The following is a 22110-nucleotide window of genomic DNA, read 5'->3' as shown; positions in this document are numbered from 1 at the left end:
CAGGTTTCTGATCAGATGCATATCAATTTAAAAAGACAAGTCGCAGCTCACAATATTCCCTTTGTCCAATACTTTATAAAGTTATGAGCATTCCCTTCTAAAGCACTGTGCTAGGCTGTTTAAGACTCGGAATGCACGGAAATTTAATGAAAGCTAGCTTTGGATTCAAACTTTCCAAGTCTAGTAATTCACTAGGATGGAAAAAATGAAGAAACAAGTAGGCTACAAATTACTAAGTGTGTAAAATCATTTAAAAAATAAGGGAATTCATCAAATAAAAAATGACAGTAGGTGCTAAAACAGGTGGAGAAACAAACAAATGAGAAAAGTATTTAATATTTAATTTACTGTATATTACTCTGTTCTGTATTTACAAATGCATAGATCCTTAGTTTGATTTAGCTTTTCTCCCACTTCCTGAATCACCAGTATAACAAAGCATGAAAAGAAAATGGATTGCATTGATTGAATCCTGTGGAGATGGTGACCCCATCTTAAAAAAATAACAATAACTCTTGCGCTGTTGATCATTGACAATATCACAGTGTGATTAATAATGAGAATTATTCCAATGATTTTTGTTGTTGGAGTGTGGACAAGCTTTAAATAAAAAATAAAAGAATGAACAGGAGCAGCTGGTGTGATGCTTACTAAGCAATTGTTCTTAAATCCTATAGTGGTTTCCAACTGAAAACCCAGTGAGCAGATGATTGAAACCCATGATTTTCATAGGGATTTAACTGAACACTTGTCAACCCCCAAACCTGGGAACAAAACCATGAAAACAAACAAATAAAAATCCCTTCTCTTTCACTTTTGCAGTTCCCCTCCAATAACTGCTAAAATCTCAATTACCTGTATTGAGAACTGGCTCAGATTACTTATGCGGATGAAAAGAACATCATCCAAGATTTTCATATGAATGATATACATGTATATATTTAAAATATCTTGGTTCCTCTATTTGAGTGTGCACGTTCAAATGTGAGCACAGAAATTGGAGAAATCTGTACTTTAAGTGCAAAATTCACATTTATTTGTGACATCGGATCACCAGTTTTCATTTACTGTACAAGCAGATGCGATGACAAATCAGTCTTTACTTACATGTTTGCAGTCCAGTTTCCTTTCGGTTTTGCACGTTTGGGTTTGATTCGATAACAGTTGACTGCCTTTTTACTAGCCATTTCAGTTAAACATGGAAACCGAAAATGATTTTGTTGTGAAAGCATGAAAATCAGTTACTTGGGCAAGATTTGATTCTGCAACCAAAGTGAATCGAACAAAGAGAAAACAACTACATATTCCATCTTGACCCATTGTGAGTTAGTCTGTGATGCATGGACAAACTCATCCATAAGGTGATTTGTGTTTTTAGTGAAGCTGATGTCTACTTTCAGATAACTCTGGGTTCCAGTGTATGTTTTTTGCTAGCTGTCTGTGCAAACAATCGATGGATGAACTAGGAAGGGTTAGTGGCAGTAAGATGGTGGGGAGGCCAAGTGCTGTGTCAGTCATGAGCAGTGGGGACCCATGGGTGAACCCCCTGCCCACCCTGGAATACTCAGTTAATGTTCTCCACTCCCAGTGTCCGGGGATCTCCATGGCCACACCCTCTAGTTAGATGCTGTCGTAGTCGGAGTCTCCCTAATGCACACAGCAGTCTGTTCAGCCAGGAAGAAGTTTAGGTTCCATTTACGTACCATGATGAGGAGCTGCCACTCCAAGAGGAGGAAGTTGGTGTAGAAGGCCACCGCTGCACTGATGGACTGCAAATACATCACAACAGGCCTGCGTTTAGAACAAGGGCAGCCAATGCCACCTTCCTTGGTGTATGATTCACCTGCAGCCTGCAGATAACTTTCTCTAAAAGACTGTTTACTTATACTCCAAAAACAAAACAAAAAAATGTTGATTAATTCAAGCTTTTAGGTGGGGAAAAAGTAATTAACAGATAATTCTGATTTAGAGCCCAGGTTGAGGTAATTGCCTGCATCCTTATTTATGCTGTGTATTTTAAAAGCAAACTTGAGTGTGTGTGTATCATATTTAAAAAAAGTTAAAATTCAGCATTGAAGTTTTAGCAGAGATCCCCAATCCAAGACAAGGAAAAACACTTTGTCAGCAGTTGGGCGTTGAAGCAGCAGTCGCCCAAGCCCAGCAGGAACCTGCACAGCAGAGCTACCTGCACACTGAAGCACAGCACACAACACCACTGACTTCCCTCGGCAAAACCAGAGCATAGCGACGGACGCTTGAATAAAGGTGGGAAAGTTCCAGAAGTCCCTGTGAGGAGGAGTGCAAACACCACTTGATATTGCGAATCCAGGCTTCATCCAGAGGGATGAGACGAGCCTTGTGCAATTGTACCCTGCTAAATTGAGTACCATGTTTGCACATTTAACATGGTTTTACTATGGTTGTAACATAGTATTACAGTGGCTTCCTATGGTTTTAACATGCCTTCACTGTGCTTTGGCTCACTCTACCATGAGTAAACCAGGGTCTACCATAGTAAACACACCTTAGAAAAAATGATCATGGTATAACTAGGTATTCCCATGGCCCAGTGTAGTAAAGCACAGTGAAGGCATGTGGAACCCATAGGAAACCACTGTCAAACTATGGTAAAATCACAAGTTTAAAGTTCCCAGGGTAAACCTGCATGGAAAAGCCTCTGAAACACACAGTCAAAACCAGGCACTAACTGTAACTGTAACTCAAGCCCAGAATCCCCCACAACCTCAAGTGTAACACCCATCAGATTTGATACAGCTGGATCTGCTAACGATCTGAACCTGCAGGGCCATAGGAGGTACAGGGAGGTGCTGCTGTACGATGCCTGGAGGAATCCCAAACACACTTCTACCCATCCAGCTGTGCGCCACTTGCTTAAAACTAGCAATAGCAGAGCCAGGACTGGAGACCAGCAGGCTCCTGGTTGCAGGACAGTGGTTCCCAGCGTTGGTCCTGGAAAGCCCCTGCGTCTGGTGGTTTTGGCTTCCAGCTCTAAACTGGACCCTTATCTGAACTAGTACATGTCTCATCTCAAGCTACTCCGTTGTTTTCAGCTTTTAAACAGGTGGTGATTGTTCAGGTCAGTAGGTGACAACGGGGCTGGAATGAAAACCAGCAAACGCAGGGAGTCCAGGATCAGGGCTAGGAACCAATTCTTATAGTGTGGAAACACTGGGTGGAGACTTTACTGGATGTTACTATTATTATGTTTCTTGTAGATTCTTGGAATATGGGTGATTTGGGATTATAAAGTTTTAGATCTTAAGTCCTAGTAGTAAGATGTACATTTCGAATTTTGACAATCTGAAATGAAATGTGGAATACGCACACTTACACACACACTACCTGACAAAATTTAAATTGGAATCTCTAATGCTGGCTAAGCAGACATCCTTACCCCAGGCAGCTTACAGCTGACACAGGAATACACATTTCACAAAACAGTTTACAATCAGTTAATCTCAGTGGAGAAGCAAGGAGAGTGAAGGCGATTGAATGTACAAGAGTAAGCAAAGATGAAGTCACAAAGCGCCTTTACTGGAGGAAACGTCAGTTACCTGGGTGCAATGAAGGCCTGCAGCTGGGTGCCCTCCTCAGGGGCGATCGGTGCATCGCTGGCGATGTTCAGGAAGATCAGGTAGAATGCCAGGTAGTGGGTGATTAGTCCCAGTAGCACCACAGGATTCCTTCCGAAGCGGTTATGCTTCTTGGCATGCCGAAGAAGCCCTCTCCTGATTGCACAAAGACACAGGTCAGGGAGGGAGGTGGAGGTTTGGGGGAAGGGTTTGCATTCTGCCACCAAGGCCAGATTCAAGTATTTATTGTATATATAAGGCAAAGCAATAGGGATTGTAAGAGAGGAGGTTATATCCCAGTTTAGAAGCGAGCGATACCCGACACAAATTGCTGTGGTCCGGTTTATCTTTGGGATACTCTATTTTAGGTTGTATACTATAGGAAAAACACAGGAAATGGTAGGAAAACAGTTTTCAGTATGTACTTGTTGTACTAATCCAAAGCCACTAAGGGCTAGACCAAATCAAAACTTTGGCTCACCCATGTATTGCAAATTACTAAATCATACCCCAGTGCATTTTGATTTATAAACAGCATAAAGTGGCTTCTAACAATAAATTAAACCACAAGAGGATACAGATTTGTACTTTGCACTTCTCAGGTAGGCAAAAGTTTTGATTTGGTCTAGCCCTAAGTATGAGAAGGGACCCTTTCCTGATTACAAAACGAACCGTTCCCAATGAACTGCCTAATCACCTCTGTAGGGATAAACACTTGACTATTCCCAACCCTGGATTGTGGTAATTCCAGTTTCCCACAGGCCACCCTCAAATAGGTTAACAGCAGTCTCCCCTCACTTACCTAGGATCTCTCCAATGCCAATGAAAATGCCAGACAGCCCGATCAGACCCTTGGCATCATCACAAAAGCGGGTCATGGTGCCAATGCAGGTGCCATAGACACCACTGTAGAACGTCAGTTCCAGGCCGGTAGGGGTCAGAGTGGAAGAGTCTCTGAACAGGACCCTACAGAGCAGTGCTCCAAGATCTTTTTTACAAGTCTACATCAGCAGTTCCCAATCCTTGTCCTGGCAGCATTCTCTGTCTGTTGGTTTGTGTTCCAATACAGGAAGTCTTCCAGGAAACCACTCCTCATCCGTCACTGAAGACCTCTACCACTTGTGTCATGTTGCTAATCGAGTCAAATATATGGATCAATTCAGCAGAGGGTTTTTTGATACAAAACATGAAGACAAGACAATATTGCGGCTCTCCAGAGTATATAAAGTGTGTGTGTGTGTGTGTGTGTGTGTGTGTGTGTGTGTGTGTGTGTGTTTCTGCCCCCAAACCCTTCCCCCCAACTGAAACCTCTATAGATATGCCAGTAGCTAGAAACTAGGGTTATCAGTAGCTAGAAACTAGGCTCCCCTAGGCTTGAGACCATTATACTTTTAAAGGTCTCTCAACAGATTCACACACTAAGCACTTTTACGCCTGTGGAGAAAATAGGCCATTGTGATTCTGATACAGTCCCTTAACAATACAATGTACACTCTCTCAGAGTCTTACATCACATATATCAAAGCCATATTCCACAGGTTTCTTTTTGTTATACAGTTCGATTCTCTGTCTCTTTTTCTACCCAATGATGAACACACAGAATGTTAACACACAAAGCCATTCTTTACTTATCTACCAGACACCTCTAAAGCTATATGAAAATAGCTAGTCTGTAATGAGCCTGATGGGAAAGAAGGGCTCTGTTCTTTTCTGTTGAACAGCGAAGCTGAAACAGTTTGGCTGGTCTGTGTGAGAGCTGACAGCAGATTCATTTCTGTAGTCTGTGGGGCATTTAGGGGTAGCAAATTATGGGAAAATCTAAACTCTACTCAGGCTGGAAAGAATATCAAAGTTTGTGACTTTTTACTTAATTGATGGGAAACGCCTAGATATTGCCCATCATGAAGTGTAATTCTATACTGTAGAATTTATTAACTGCCTTTTTAGCCTACAACAATAATTCAAATGCAATACTGCCTTTTATACCTGGGCTGTGAAAAATACAATGTGTTGCTACACAAATGATAAAAAAAGTTTAGCTTTTTGGAGGAGAAAAACAACAATCTCCACCTTCTCCTGTGAAGGGAGTATTGAAGCGGTGTAAACTGCTGAAGCCAATTGTAAATAAAACAGTGCAATGATATTGTTGGTCCTGCTGTCAACACAGATGTCATCTCCACAGTAGTCAAGACAGAAAGGGCAGTTAGGATTGAAGCAGAGGGATTTACGTTCTTGAGAAAATTATATGTATTATGAAATATAAGATTTACATAAAAATATGGAATTTGATACATGATTGAATTAATAGTTGAGTGTCATATTCAATCATGTTTAATTTCCTGGGCTGCTTATCATTAAGTACAGAATATTACTGCTATGCCAGAATCAGATTCAGCCCTATATTGCATGCGGCTTATAGCACATCTGCAAAAAAAAAAAAAAAAAAAAGGGGGGTTTAAACAGGGAATCAGGAGGGCTCCCTGTGCCCAGTATCTCACCTGTGTATGCGATGGAGATACTAAGGAGCATCATCTCTTTGGTGAAGCACAGCTGAAGGGCTTTCTCTGGAAAAGGCAGAAAAGGACAGTCATTGACAACTGCCACAGCACACCACTGGTACAGTGACGATCACAGGTGCTGCACAGTTCAAGAGCAGTATCAAAATCATTACCAAGATACCGATTTCCATCAGCAAAAACAAATAAATCTACAGGATTCATTCAATCTATTTAATAGTGTTACTTCATTCCGAAACTCACAATTTAAGGAAAACCTCTATACATTTCAACATAGTGATCTAGGTCATAGGTATAAAGTATAGGTATAAGTGGTGTAATGCTTTCCAAATCCCATAAACATACAATCCTCTAGAGCAGGGGTTTCCAACCCGATGATGGTGTTTTCCCTTTGGGGGGCCCCAGGGATGCCTACCCCCTTGTGATGCCTCCGGGGCCCTGTCTGAGTCACAGCGGGGAGAGGTGGAGAAGAGGAGGGGAGACAGTGAACAGTGCCCCCAATCCCAAACTGGGAATAAGACTGTGCTTGACCAAAATCTTTAATCTACTTGCAATTCCTAAATTACTTGTTCTTCTCTTTCATAAATACTTTAGTTTGATCTACTTTACTGGGATTTGATTTGAAAAAAATACACATCCTGTCAGCTGGTTTCCATCAGTCTTTTGAAGCTGCAGATAAAAACATTAAATTAGATCAAAACTAGAATACAATATGTTCCAGTGCCCTGGATAAGGATGTCTGCCATTACATAAATAAATAATAATAACAACAATAATGATCATTAAATGCCAAAGATACTTCACCTGAAATGTGAACTTTGCCATGCAAAGCACAATATATATACAAATTCCCAAAGAATAAGCTGCAATAAGATGTCAATGATTGTAGGAATTTACTTTTTTTTTAAAGCAAGTTCATTGGTGTGTAGGTTTAACAGAATCACTGTGGAAATATTCAGCAGAAAAACACCTGTCTATGGGAATTTTATGACACTTGCAGAAGTGGGTACAATCAATATACATTGGACAACAGGTTATAATTGTCCAATACATTTTGATGTACTTGATATGCATGTATGTGAGTCCATTTCTATGGCACTGTAATTGATAACTGTTGGGGGGGGGGGGGGGCAAGAAATTCGCCACATCTTGTTGTGACTACTTTACAATGTCCCCCAAAAAGATATAGTAAGCCTGTGATTATTCAAAATAGTGAGTTATGTACAAATTTGTATGCATTCTTAAATTAAACAGTTAATTGCATGCTCGAGATTCACATGATCTAGAAAAACAAGAAACAATATGATTAAAATTAATTTGGTCACAGAAGTTCTTCTTCCTTCATCTCCTGCAGTAAATCTGTGGCAAGTGATTATCCTAGCGGTTTTCAGTAACACTTTAATGCTTCATTCTAAAAACTGTCCCTAGAGGTCATTTAAGAGTATGCATGTGTCTGGCTTAGGAACCATCAAGTGCTCTGTAGCCACGAATGAGCTGGAACTTTGTATAGTGATCAGGGAACGGAGGCAGGTTCTCAGTTTACTGAACTGTAACAAAGCTCAGAAGATCCCACCGTTTCTGCCAATGGTGTCATCTGTAGTGTTGATGGTCAGGAAGTTGCCTTGGGCTGTCCATAAGACTGAATCAGAGAGGGAGGGAGAGAAAGAGAGAGAAACAGACTGTGTGAGATGTACTGGTTTGCTACTCTAGATTTAATCTCACACACACACTTCCCCCAGTGTAACACTGCTTAACACAGCAAACTACAGCAGTTAAAATCACAAGCATACTCTGATCCAGCACTTAATTTGCTACATCATCTACTAGATTTTGCTGCACTGTATACAATAATTCTGTTGTTTTCTACATTTCTGGTTATACAAAGTTGTATTTAGTTTATTTTAATACTTCCTTCTAATACAGGTGAGCTGCTTTGGGTAAGGTTTTCAGCAAGAGTAAAAGTTTAAAAACAACTGACCCTGAATAAATGGTCCTATACTTACAAGCAGAAAACACAGTCTGCTTAATACTATTAAAGCTATGCAGCCAATATTATAGGGTGGGGCACTGAACCTTTATAACCAGTTAGTTCAGTCACTTATTAAAACATTAGTAGAACAAACCAGGTAACGAAAACATCCCTGTTACGTACAGAGAGATATCAACAGTTATCCTCGGTTAGATAATTAGGCCTCACAGTATAAACCAAGCCCGGCGTTAGATTTTAATGTAGTATCTTTGTGGCATCCCTCTTATGCAGGTCAGGACTCAGGAATACAATGCTTCAGATCTGACCCCTGCAGAAGACCAGGTCAAATTATAGATGAACACTGCAACATAGCCACTGATGAGATAAGAGAACAGGCCCAGTCAGGATATACCCACTACAAGGCTGCTTATCTTCTAGAGAATAAATGATAAATGGGGTAATGGGTGGAGGCACTATACTAAACAGCTTAGCAATAATGCCGGGGACTCAAGGAAATTAAAGATAGATACAGTGTATTAGTGTGTTTTTTAATTGTGCCATAAACTTCTTTTAATTATGTCCGTTTATGTATTTAGCATGAAGTCACGTTAAACCCATAGGAAACCACTTTACAACTTAGGTACAACCACATTAAAACAATGGGAAAAGTAAAAAAAACCTATGGGAAATTTACCAGGAAAACTTGTGGGAAGGTATACAAACATACACTGCTGTGGCATCTCCAGATGACTATCGATTCACTTCATAAGAAAGATGGCACAGTTCCTGGTCACCTGAGAGTGAAAGAAATCCTGCAGCCCAGCACTTATCGCTATCAGCAAATCTGAACAGGAGGATTCATCTGCATTTCATATCAGCTTATTCAAGGAAAGTTCAAAGCCTGGAAAAGAAAAGGTCTGAAGACAGCACAGACACCGCACAGTACTGCTCACCTGCCCACCAGACCGCTTATGAGCATTGACAGCTGAGGTCCAATTACAGCCACTACAGACTGTGTGAGGTTCGAGGCTGAGAACACCCCATATATAATGGCCATGCTGTTAAAAGACAAAGAGACCAGAAAATAATTACTAATTACATTCAGTTATTAGGCAGGCAGTTAGCCAAAGCCACTTATAGAATATAACAATATGGGTTAAAGTATATCAGAAACTGCTCCTGCAAAGTCATTTACCGTAGACGCTAATTTTCACACCTCTAATAGTTCAAGCAATTAACTCTCCCAGATTGAAGCCAGAGCCTCGTGATTTAAAGCCCCTTAAACAGAAGTACTGGGCCACCACAGCTGGCTACACCAAGTGTCAGTTGTTTTGTTGCTTCGGTCACTCGCAAACATGATCTGAAAAGCAGGAATTCTACATGAATATTTTCAGTTCCCCAGTAGGAAATACAGTGCCACAACAAAATGAAGTTTAGGTCTTTGTCTAAGGGCTAGACCAAATCAAGTACATTTAAACTGCAATCTCATGGTTTATAATTGGGTTAAACACATATGGTTTTGATTAAAGGATATTTTTAGAACATACTGCAATTTTATATTTTTTATTTTATTTTTTATGTGCAACACATAAATTGAATATACAGTACTGTGCAAAAGTTTTAGGCAGGTGTGATAAAATGCTGTAAAGTAAGAATGCTTTCAAAAATAGACATGTTAATAGATTATATTTATCAATTAACTAAAGGCAAAGTGAGTGAACAGAAGAAAAATCTACATCAAATCAATATTTGGAGTGACCACCCTTTGCCTTCAAAACAGCATCAATTCTTCTAGGTACACCTGCACACAGTTTTTGAAGGAACTCGGCAGGTAGGTTGGCCCAAACATCTTGGAGAACTAACCCCAGTTCTTCTGTGGATTTAGGCAGCCTCAGTTGCTTCTCTCTCTTCATGTAATCCCAGGCAGACTCGATGATGTTGAGATCAGGGCTCTGTGGGGGTCATACCATCACTTCCAGGACTCCTTGTTCTTCTTTACGCTGCAGATAGTTCTTAATGACTGTCGCTGTATGTTTGGGGTCGTTGTCATGCTGCAGAATAAATTTGGGGCCAATCAGATGCTTCCCTGATGGTACTGCATGATGGATAAGTATCTGCCTGTACTTCTCAGCATTGAGGAGACCATTAATTCTGACCAAATCCATTTGCAGAAATGCAGCCCCAAACTTGCAAGGAACCTCCACCATTTCTAAGTCCTGGACAGACCACTACTATAGGTTTTATTATTATTTCTCCAAAGCTGACTCAAGATTGAAGAAGCAGTTCCATTCCTACATGTTAGACTGATATACAGAGCATGCATAGATGCATTGATATGGACAGTTTTTACCCACTGAAAGCATGTGACCTTCACATAAATACATAAGGCTGTGTAGTATACTTAATTTCTGCAATTTCTTAACTTGTTGCTTTTAAATGAAATAAAAGCCTGCTGTGAAGGCCAGACCTGTCCTAGCTCAGCTGCTGGTGGGTGCAGAGTTGCTGCCAGTACTACAATATCCTAAACTCACACTCCTACTATTTAATCATCTCTTTTTTTTTTTTTTTTTGCTCACACCTGCAAGAAAACCAACCAGGTTATGGTTTCATTTCGTTCATTTGGAATGCTGTTGGTTGAAGACTGCCTTGCCAGATGTGGAAAGAGTACTGAAAAATCCTACTAGAAGAAGTAGAAGTAAAAGTACTGGTGTAAAATAGTTCATTTAAAAAGTACTTGGAGTACAAGTTACATAGTTTCTTTCAACAAAGCCTTGTCACATGATCTCCAAGTAAACACTAACACACACACACACACACACTTATATACATACATATATATATATATATATATATAGTGCAGAGGTATGTAACAAAGTAACAGTTCTATTGATTTAAAAATGTGTGTTATTATTTCTAATTGGCTGTAGCTGATATTTAAATAAATACACATAAAATCACAATACCAACTTACCTAGAACACAAAGAAATGTTGATATAACTTTATTGTTAGTTTATTGTGGGGAACATCACGGGTCAGGATAGGAGGCTGTTTTTGTGACAGACTATAATGAATGACAAAACGGAATGCCCATAGATATTACATATGCTTTTTGGACATTCGCTTTGGAGACTTTAAAGCACTTATTATGGGTCAAAACGACTACTCGTCCCTACCAGCAGCCCCGCCCACAACAACAACCCCTGCGTGTGATTGGTGCCTCCAGAAGGGCAAAACCCGCCCCCTCGGGTGATTGACAAGTATTAAAAAGAAGTTCGTTTGCCAAATGAAACTGAAAGATCAATTGACAAATGACATTGAAAGATCACTTGGCAAACAGCGCAATAAATTAATGAATTAATTTAAGAATTAAAGACTTATAATGCTCCCTAGCTGCGCGCTGCCTCATCTGCGTCCTGCCTCGGGCTCTGCGCGTCCCCGTGACCCCTGCACTCCCTCCTCGTGGGCGCGCAGCACACGCCCCGCCCCCATCCGCCTGTGCGTCAGCCGACGTGCGCGTCGCCGCTCCCGGAAGCGTGTCGTGCGGGCGGCTCCGCTCCCTGATCGCCATTCTTGCCCGGTCGAGCGGAGCAGCTGAGGCACGCAGACATCACGGTGAACCGCGCTACAAGAGGTAAGGCGCAGCCCCCCGAGCCCCGGCAGCCCGGCGGCGGGGACGTGGTCTGCACCGCTGGGAACAGTGTGGGGCCCCCGGGAGCCGGATTTATAACGCGATGCGGCTTCATTGTAACTTGTCACAGTGATGCGGCTCCCGGCTGCACTTCTGCACAGTCTGGGCGGCGGAGCTGGGCAGGTGGTGTCTGTGCCATCAGGCGCTGCGGTGCTGCCTGTGTGTGTGTGTGTGTGTGTGTGTGTGTGTGTGTGTTGGGGGCTGAATGTCATTGTGTATTTGAGGTTTATATATTCTAGAGAGAGGGAGAGGAAATTGACTCAAGCCCACCCGCCCAGTCCGACACATGGGCGCGCCCTCTCTCTGCCCCGGTGTCGTGCCGGTGGGGGTGATCAGGGTGATCAGGGTGATCGATTGACAGTGTAAACCACCCCCACCGTGCGACCGCGACCCAGACTCCCTCCCCGTCCCCGGGAGCAGCCCGCCTGGTGCCAGACTGTCTCTGTGGCGACAGTTGTCCAGCCAGCCGTGTCGCCGGGAGACCAAACTTTAATTGGCCGGCGCCTGGGAATGCTAATGCGGCTTCCCCGCCCGGCCCCCGGTGCTCCACACGACTGGACTGTCAATGGGTTACTTGCAAATCCGATCAGACCATCAATAGCACGGAAACATGTATTTTAACATTTTAATGGGCTCGGGCGGTATTGCAGCTAACTTTTATTTTATTAGACTTGCCGACCGTCTTCATTTACATGCATAAAATCAGTCTTGAATCAATGCAGATATATATATGCATGTATGTATGTGTTATTGGTATTACGGTGAGGCTCGAGACGTTGCCCGTTTCCTGTCTGGCTGCCGGCGCGGCTCGGGCTCGCGGGAAGCGCTCTGACGTCAGGAACCGATTTCTCCTTTATTGTGACGCCGAGGCGGCCTGGGACGAGCGACATATGTGTCTTTAGGTTTGCAGTAGATCGTGTAAAGCGGGTGTGACTCTCATTATGACTACTATGGTGGTTGTTGCTTTGTAGACAGTAACTTTGATGAGGATCACTGAGAGCACAATGAGGGGCCGGCCATTGTCTCCGGGAATGTGACTTGGTTGTCAAAACTTGTGTGTGTCTGCGGAGCCCAGTGTCACCAGCAGTGTGTTTTATAGAAGCGGCTGAGGGTGAAACTGAGGCAGAGATGGAGACGCTGTGGTCCCTTGTACAAGTGCCCATGCGGCTGCAGAGGGAGAGGGTGCCGGCGCTGTGCGGCATTAGCGGCGGGGATAATCCTGTATAACTCGGTTTAGGCTTGATTTCTTAATACAGATCAGAAGTTGGAGAGCAGAGTCCCGGCGTGTGTGTAGTTGGGACTCGGCGTCTTCCTGTCTGCAGGCTTCTAGCTCCTTCTCTCAGGGCGAGGCGGCGTCGCCAGGCCGGCACAGTGGCCTGCGCTATTCCGCACCGCACCGCACCGCACCGCACCGCACCGCACCGCACCGCACCGCACTGTGCCGTATGCTTCAGCATTTATTTTCCTTAAATCTTATGACATCAGATTACTCTTGCAATGAAGCAAATGGAAAGTACTACACACATTGCGTCTGCTTTTGCGCCTTATTTATATCATTATTATAAATATTATTCTGAATCCTGGAGCTCTTTCTGTGTGGCACCGTCTCGCTGTGTTTACCGGCCATGTGTGTCCTGTTTTTGCCCTGGCTCCTGGTGCTGCAGCCTGGTCCTGTGACACAGTGATTCCCCCTTAGGAAAATCATCCGTCCAGCCCCACCCCACTGCCGAGTCATCCCTGTGGACACAGACCCGGGTGTGTCTCTCCACTCTGCTGCAGCACAGACGAGTCCTTTACCCTGGACTGTAACCAAAGTGTGTTTTGTCTCCCGTCACCAAACACAAGATGTCCTGATCTTGCAAGTTGCCACGATGACAGAGGGTCAGCTGTTGGGAACCGTCCCTCTCCCCTTCCCCTTCTTCACTCTGCTGCGTCTCTCCATCTCTCTGCTTTTCACTCCTCTCTTCTCTGCTCTTTCTAATTTTCTCTTCTCTACTCTGCTGTCTCTCCATCGCTGCTTTTTTCACCTCTCTCCTGTGTCTCCGTATCTCCTCTCCTTTCCCCTCTGCTCTGTCTCTCCCTCTCTCCTGCTGGCCAGGGCGGTCGTGTGGGGTTTCCTGGGAGGTGGTGGAAATGCCGCTCCCTGGGCTGGAATGTGGCCCGATGGCAGTCCGGCCTGAACTGGCGCTTCAGCTGAAGCCATAAAAAAGCACAGAGCTGTCCGGCCTGTCTAGGGGACTCGGGGATAGTGGATCTGTGTGGGGCCGGCTGCTGCTGGAGGCTGTGCGCAGTTCTGAATGTGAATAGTCGTTACGCAACTGACATCCCCTGTACCTGTACACTGCAGCCGGCTGTGCGCTTGGGTCTGGCTTGTGTTGCTTTGTGTCACGTGACCTGACGCAGGCCTGTAGTGTGGAAGATATACCTATGTTACAGCTGTGCCACTGTAGGCAGCTACCTGTTTATTAATAAGGGGTGTTGTGTTGTGTGTGCGTGTGTTCAGTGTGCAGTTGCCCGGGTCTGGGTGGAGAGAGCATGGGCAGGGTGCTAGTGTGTGTTTTACACGCAGGTGCGATTGTAAGTGCAAGTGGCCTGGCTGCGTTTAAAAAGTGTGTGTAGGGGTGTGTTTAGACCCAGAGCTGACAGCTGTCCGCACCCCCCCCAGCCACAGATCACAGCTAATTACAGTGAGCAGAGTGTGGGGGGGGTGTCAGCCTGCCTCCTTTCGGAAGACAAGAGATGGCGGAGGGAGGAGGAAGGGGGGACGAGGCTGCTGACACTGACTGGCTCTCACTTGGCTGGTTAGTCTGAGGGGCTGACACCCTCTCTCCTCCCTTTCTCCCTCCCTCTCTCTCTCATGGTTTGTTTATTCCTGATGAGATCCAGAACGCTTTTCTCTCCCTGTCGTCCGCCCAACCCACCCCGCTCACTCTCTCTCTCTCTCTCTGTTAGTGACAGCTCCAAAAATATATCCCTGTATAAGGTGGGGGGGTTAGCCAGGGCTGGCAGATCTGGGGAAATGTTTCAGTCAGTGATGCTGCAGTGGCGCGTTGTCTGTCGGCGCTGCTGTGAGAGCAGAGCAGCAGTGATTTCTAGAAGGTGCTCTGAGGGTTCTGGCGGTACCGTCGGGCCTTCCTCTTGGTCCGGTACCGCACCGCTGTCCAGGTCTGGGTACAGTACTGTACACTGTACTATGCTGCTGTGTACTATACTGTCCTTTTTGTCTATAGCTCTGTACTGTGCTGCACTGTGGTGTACAGCACTCTGTGTACTGCACTGTGCTGCTCTTACGCAGTGCAGTGTTTAGCCCTGGGGGGGCAGTGGGCAGAGCAGCCCTGACAACCTGCCCCCCGCTGGTGCTTTTGTCTGTTTATCTCTCATGTATTTTTATTGAATATCTTCCTCTTGGATCAAAGCAGTGTCCAACCCCCCCCCACAGCCCCTTCCCCCGTGTCCCAATCATTATGTAACACTGATTGCTCAATGCCTGCCCCCCTGCCTGCCCTCGACTTCCAAACTCTCAATAGGGCGTTAATTGCTCCCTCTTGCACTGCAGCTGTTTGCCGTTTGTGAATGCAAACGCACACTCTCACCAACCTGCGAGCACACGGACATGCACACAGACACACAGATCTGTGTGTACACTGAGACATATACAGACGCACAGATCTGTGCCCACACGCACACACAGACGCACAGATTTGTGCGCACATGGACACGCACAGTTAGTGAAGGAAGTCTGAAAGAAGGGAATGGAGTGGAAAGATTGAAGCAGGAGAGAGCGAGTGAATGAGAGAGGAGGGTGAGGCCGGGGTTTGTGTGCTCAGCGATCATGTGCTCGAGACGCAACTGGTGCTGCCCGTGTCTGTGTGAGAGTGTTAGTGAGTCCATATTCCTTCACTGCCTTGTCCCACTTCCCTGTGTTTTGTTACTGTCGATGTGTGTATATGAATTGCTTTGGCAGTACTACAAATGTTTGTTATGCCAATAAAGCACTGAAATGAAGTGTTTGGGGGGGGACCTGCGTATCTAGGAGTGTCTGCTCCTTTCCCTCTCTTCCCTGCTCCCTTGCTCCCCTGCTCCTCTCTCTCTCTCTCTCTCTCTTTTCCCCCTGCTCTGCTCCTCTCTGTTGAGAGGACAGTACAGTGCATTGTGCCCTCTCAAAACAACAAGAGAAATAAGTGTGTATACTCCTGTATTTATGGTTCCCATCACCCTGTTCCTGAGCGCTGGACCCGTTTGTCACTGCTGTGGCAACACTGTCACTCAGTCTCGCTAATAAAGTTTTTGTTGTTTTTTTTCCTTTAATTGAATTTAATTGAGTGTGTGTGTGTGTGTGTGTGTGAGAGAGAGCTCCAGCTCTGTTGTTCTGGGTTGTTGTGTGGTTTCTGGATGCAGCTGCTCAATCCCTCTACAGGCTGTTTTGGCAGGGATGTGGGTGGCTTTGCCAAAACTCACGAAACAATAAATATCAACACATAAAAATAACCTACCATCGCACACTGAGCTCCCCCCGTCTCTGTCCAGGCCACCTCCCTTCCTGACCTCCCCCCTTAAGATCACTACAACAAGTGTGTGTGTGTGAGAGAGAGAGAGAGAGATGATGCCCATTGCACAGCGGCACAGCAGCGTGTCTTTGTGCCTCGGCTGCACTGGGGGAACCTTGTCTGGACACAAGAATTATGTTTAATGTGAATTGAAATCTGAAAGAGGGAAGAGAAAAGTGCATTAGATGGAGAGGGAGATAGAGAGGCTTATAGATTACATCACCCCTGCTGCCTGGCCTCTGTGCCAGCTGCACTGCCAGGACAGAAGAGAGTACACTGGCTGGCACAGCACTTTCACTGCGCAAGCTCTCACTGACTGGTGCGCGTCTCTCTCGCTGAATGGTGCAGCGGCGTCTTCCCCCCCCAGCTGACCGCACGGTACTGACAGGCCCTCTCTCTCCTCTCCCTCAGTGATGGCAGAGCAGGAGCCCACACCGGAGCAGCTGGCGGCCATCGCAGCGGAGAACGAGCAGGGGGAGGGGGGCGTGAACTACCGCCCCCCAGCGCAGAAGAGTCTGCAAGAGATCCAGGAGCTGGACAAGGACGACGAGAGCCTGCGCAAGTACAAGGAGGCCCTGCTGGGGGCCACGCCTGTGGCGGCTGGTGAGTGTCTCGTGCTGTCCAGCGGCGGTCATTGTACCTCTGTCCAGACATTGTCGCTGGCCCGCACAGTCAGACGCACGGCTGTCCAGGTACAGCAAGGTTTCGTAGTGACCACAGTGTGCCGATGGGCTGTTGGTGTGCTGCTGCTGTTGTTGTTGTTGTTGATGTTGCTGAAGTGTTGTGTTGTGTTGTTTTCGCAGATCCCAGTGCCCCGAACGTGCAGGTGACCCGACTGACCCTGATGTGCGACACGGCCCCTCTGCCCCTAACCCTTGACCTGACAGGTGAGTGACAGACAGCGGTACTGCAATGCATTACTCACACTTTCACTGCTTTATACTGCACTGTTGTAAACTCTGCTGACTCACTGTGCTGTACATATTCCCCTTTGCTGTAGCTGTACTGACCCTATTGCACTGTGCTGTAACTGTACTGTTTTTACAAATGGAGTCCCGCAGGCTGGTTTCACACACTGTCCCTCAGGCTGTGGCAGGTTGGGCTGCTATGATGGCCATGCGCTCCTCCTCTCCCAGCAGGACGGGGAGTTTGCAGCTATTGGGGAGCACACTGAATTCAGGGATTTGCATTTTTTATTTTGTAACGTAGGTCTCACTGATTTTTGTGTATTTAAGGCAGGACAGCAGGAAGTGCGCCTCTGTTTCGACCTCCCCCAGGTCACACTGGTTGCACAGCCGCTCTTCTCTGGCCACCCAGGATTTTCTGTAGCGGTCTTTTGCGATGGGGAGGCTGTGTTCGCTGAGCCTGTATTTTGTTAGATTTTGTCTTTCTTTTATATTTTTGATTTAGCCAATTGAATCTTTCTATTCAGGGCCCGATTAGCATTCCAACTCTAATTCGTGTCTCCATTCTTTTGTGTATTTGTTTTTTAGATGCATGTCAATTTTCCCAATTTATCTTGTTTTGGTCGTATAACCATAACTCTGGTCTTGTCCAGATTGACTGCCAGGGCCCATTTCTGACAGTCTCTCTCTCTTTTAAGGAGACCTGGAGAAATTTAAGAAGCAGTCGTTCATTCTGAAGGAGGGAGTGGAGTACAAGATCAAGATTAGCTTCAAGGTAAGACCCTGACCTCTGACCCCTGACCCCACTCTGCCCCCATTCCTGACCTCAGGGTGTCGGTGCCGCGCTGCAGGGGTGTGGCACTCAGCTGCTCTCTGTCTCCGCAGGTGAACAAGGAGATCGTCTCGGGACTGAAGTACGTCCAGCAGACCTACAGGAAAGGAGTGAAGAGTGAGTACCTCAGTACAGTGTGTGTGTGTGTGTGTGTAGAAGTGAGAGTTGTAGTGGAGCTGAGAGCTCACTTTCACAGTGTAATCAAGCACCTTGCCTGTCTCCTCCTCCAGTTGATAAGTCAGACTACATGGTGGGCAGCTACGGGCCGCGGCCGGACGAGTACGAGTTCCTCACGCCGCTGGAAGAGGCGCCCAAGGGCATGCTGGCGCGCGGCACCTACAACATCAAGTCCCAGTTCACCGACGACGACAAGCACAACCACCTGTCCTGGGAGTGGAACCTCAACATTAAGAAGGACTGGAAGGATTGACACCCCTGTCCCCTGATACCCCTGAAACCCCCCTACCCAGTCTCTTTCGGCCTTTCTTTCCCCCCGTCCTCCTCCTCTCACTGCTCTGCTGTAACGGCTCCAAGGCCAGTGCGGTTTTCCTTCCAGCCAATCCCTGCTCTCTCTACCTCCCTGTCCTCAGGCTGTCCTGTGTGTCCGCCGCGCTGCCGCTGTGTCCTGAGCACAGTGTGGTGGACACACAGCACAGACTGCCTTTCCTGTCCCGCCCCCCGTCCTCCTCCCTGTCCCCGACCCCCAGAAATCAGCAGGAGCAGCGACAGGTCCCGGTGCTGCTGACCAGTCAGATTTACAGAGGTAATGGAGATATATATAAGAGCAGAGATAGAGTGAAAGTCTAAATGGAAAGAGGAAAGAAAAAAGTGTACAATCCAAATTTTTGTTTTTTGGTTTGTTTATATATAAAATCGAAGAAAAAAAAAAAAAAAAAAAAAACTAAAACCACATTTTGGCCCGGCTGTTATTGGTATTCACCTCTCATCCCATCTGTGTCGAGTGCCTCTCCACCTCCGCCCTTCCCTTCCCATCTCCTTTCCTCTTCTCCCCTTCACTCCCTCCCTCCCTCTCTCTCTCTCGCTGGTATTGCGACCAGTCTGCCTTGTGAAGTGTGATCTGAGTGAAGCTGATCTGAGTGGCCAAGGACCCGACCCCTGACCCCTGACCCTCATCATTCCTGGGGTTTGAACCCCCTCATCTGCCTTATAACTGCCCCTGTGTAGAAATCAAAGGGCAGGAACTAGAATAATCTCGAAGTAATACGAACGAGGGAGAGGGAGACCCAGGAGGGTGAAGGACAGCAAGTGTGCATGGGGATAGGGTGACAGAAGGGCTCTCTCTCTCTCCCTCCCTCCATCGCTCTCTCCATCGCTCTCTCCATCCTGTCATGTCCTTGTGGGTTGTCCTGATCATGCTGGACGTCTCCGCTGCAGGGCAGTGGTGGAGCTCACTGGGGCAGTTCCGCCCCCAACCCCCCGTCTCTCTCCCCTCTTCTGAGTATTATTTTAAATGGTTAGAACTTTGTTACCATGTTGCCTTAAAAAGAAAAAGGAAAATTGAAGACAGATGGAGAGGGAGAGAGGGAGGGAGGGACGGGAGGCCTTCCAGGGGCTCCTGGTTCGGGTTTGAAGAGGGAGACCTTTGTGACAGAGGTGCGGCCGAGCCGGGGTGGTGCTGGGATTCGCTGGCGTTTGTGGGGGGAACTGCAGCCAGATGCCCGTGAGGATGGGAGGGGCAGTCTCAGACCGTCCAGTCCAGCCCGTTGCACTGCCGTGGTCCACTCAGCTCGTTAATGGTCAGATTCTCTACTAATTAGTTCAGGTGCTGCCTGTGATAAAAAAACAAGAACAATTTAAGCAATTTATACCAAGTTTCCAATTAAGCCATTTTGAGCATGCAGACACAGGCGCTGCTGGGCCAGGGCTGAGAGGTGCCGTGGAGTGGAGTTGAATGGAGGTCTGGTCTGTCACTGTAGGGGGGTCCTGCAGCAGGACTGGGCAGTCAGGTCCTTGAGGGGCAGGGCTTATACCTGCCTGTCAAACTGGTTCAGGCCTGGGAACTCCAGTGACAATGGCTCTGTGACTCCTGACCCAGAGGACTCTGGTCGATGAGGTCATCAAGACCCGGCGGTGGGGGGGACACCAGAGCCTCATGGCCCTGATCCATCCTCTCTGTGACTGGGTGGGGGGGCAGGCAGAGTCCATGCCTTATGTTTGTGTCCAGTGCCTCTGGCAATGATGTCGTGCCTGACGCTGGGCTGAATGGGGGTCACAGTGGGAGTGGGAGGGTTGCTGCTGTACAGGTGTGGGTCCGGATGCACATGGGGCCGTCCAGGGAGCGGCGCTGCGTGTGCGTGTGTGTGTGAGCCTCCCATCACCGCGGCGACAAGGGATCCGTGTGAGCCGTGTGTCTCGTCACCGTTGACGATGAGGAGGGCGAGTTCCCGTTGCCGAGGAGATTAGGGAGCAGCGTCCTCACTGTTCCTGTGATGCGGTCTGAGCCGAGCTGCCCCGCGCCGCTGAGAGGGCCTGTGATTGGCTGGGAGGTGGGCGTACCTGAGGACAGGGACTAATGCCATGAGGGGTTTGGCGCTCTGATGCCCCTGACCTCCGACATGCCCATCCTTCACACGGCGGACTGCGGTTCTAGGTCATTTTGGTTTCTGTTGTTTTTAGATAATTTTTTTAAGGATTCATGATTCTCTTCCGATTGTTTCTGTGGGTGTTGATGCCTGTGGCCTGTGAGTCACTTTTCTGTGATGCCTGGAGATTAATTATGATGCAGTCTGAACCCCCCCTCCCCCGCCTCTCCGTCCACAATAAAGAGTTCAGACTACAACAACCGCCCAGCCTGCTGCTGCTTCAGCTGAGAGAGAGAGAGACTGAAGGTTGAATGAGTGTGAGAGGGACTGAATGATGAATGAGAGCGAGACTGAAGGAGAGAAAGGGAGTGACACAGAGGATACAGTGGAAGACAGGATAGAGGAGAGGGTGAGAGGCTGGCTGTGGTTGTGTGTCAGCCTGTGCCTGAGCCAGAGGCTAGTGTGTGTTTCTGACTGGGGGAGAAGAGCGTGAACATGGGTAGGGGGTCAGCTCTCCTTAGAGGGGTGAGCTTGTGTGTGTGTGTATGTGTGTATGTATGTATGTATGTATACTCGGCAAAAAAAAAGAAACGTCCTCTCACTTTCATCTGCTTTTATTTTCAGCAAACTTAAAGTGTAAATATTTGTATGAACATAAAAAGATTCAACAACTAAGACAAACTGAACAGGTTTCACAGACATGTGACTAACGGAAATGGAATAACGTGTCCCTGAACAAAGGGGGGGTCAAAATCAAAAGTAACAGTCAGTATCTGGTGTGGCCACCAGCTGCATTAAGTACTGCAGCGCATCTCCTCATGGACTGCACCAGATTTGCCAGTTCTTGCTGTGAGATGTTACCCCACTCTTCCACCAAGGCACTTGCAAGTTCCCAGACATTTCTGGGGGGAATGGCCCTAGCGCTCACCCTCCAATCCAACAGGTCCCAGACGTGCTCAATGGGATTGAGATCTGGGCTCTTTGCTGGACATGGCAGAACACTGACATTCCTGTCTTGCAGGAAATCACGTCCAGAGAAGGTGGGTTTGTGCCCATAGGTGGTGGTGTTGCTGGTGATGTCTGGTAAGGACCTGCCTTACAACAGGCCTACAAGCCCTCAGTCCAGCCTCTCTCAGCCTATTGCGCACAGTCTGAGCACTGATGGAGGCATTGTGCATTCCTGGTGTAACTCGGGTGGTTGTTGTTGCCATCCTGTACCTGTCCCGCAGGTGTGATATTCGTATGTACCGATTCTGTGCAGGTGTTGTTACACATGGTCTGCCACTGTCCTTCCTGTCTCCCTGTAGCGCTGTCTTAGGCGTCTCACAGTACGGACATTGCAATTTATTGCCCTGGCCACATCTGCAGTCCTCATGCCTCCTTGCAGCATGCCTAAGGCACATTCACGCAGATGAGCAGGGACCCTGGGCATCTTTCTTTTGGTGTTTTTCAGAGTCAGTGGAAAGGTCTCTAAAGTTTTTATAACTGTGACTTTAATTGCCTACCGTCTGTAAGC

The 22110-nt window shown here is 46.7% G+C and overlaps 1 protein-coding gene and 1 pseudogene across 1 annotated transcript; one reads left to right on the top strand and one right to left on the bottom strand.

The window, feature by feature from the left end:
* Positions 1 to 1143: 1143 nt before the first annotated feature.
* LOC136750626 (UNC93-like protein MFSD11) lies at positions 1144 to 11647 on the bottom strand (annotated as a pseudogene).
* Positions 11563 to 20856, top strand: arhgdia (Rho GDP dissociation inhibitor (GDI) alpha). Its single transcript, XM_066704166.1, has 6 exons — positions 11563 to 11710; positions 16726 to 16917; positions 17118 to 17201; positions 17918 to 17994; positions 18105 to 18168; positions 18282 to 20856. Exons 2-6 carry the CDS (start codon positions 16728 to 16730, stop codon positions 18479 to 18481), a joined length of 615 nt encoding a protein of 204 aa, XP_066560263.1. The 5' UTR covers positions 11563 to 11710; positions 16726 to 16727; the 3' UTR covers positions 18482 to 20856.
* The last annotated feature ends 1254 nt before the right edge of the window (positions 20857 to 22110 follow it).

This window comes from Amia ocellicauda, chromosome 5, assembly GCF_036373705.1.
Source record: "Amia ocellicauda isolate fAmiCal2 chromosome 5, fAmiCal2.hap1, whole genome shotgun sequence".
Classification (NCBI taxonomy): domain Eukaryota; kingdom Metazoa; phylum Chordata; class Actinopteri; order Amiiformes; family Amiidae; genus Amia; species Amia ocellicauda.
The sequence above is the reverse complement of the archived record's forward strand: the minus strand, read 5'-3'. Positions and strand labels throughout refer to the sequence as shown.

Coding starts and splice junctions, on each gene's coding strand:
- arhgdia (XM_066704166.1), top strand. CDS start 16,728: ATGGCAGAGCAGGAGCCCACACCGGAGCAGCTGGCGGCCATCGCAGCG. Junction 17,202..17,917: donor CCTAACCCTTGACCTGACAG/GTGAGTGACAGA, acceptor CTCTCTTTTAAG/GAGACCTGGAGAAATTTAAG. Junction 18,169..18,281: donor CTACAGGAAAGGAGTGAAGA/GTGAGTACCTCA, acceptor CTCCTCCTCCAG/TTGATAAGTCAGACTACATG.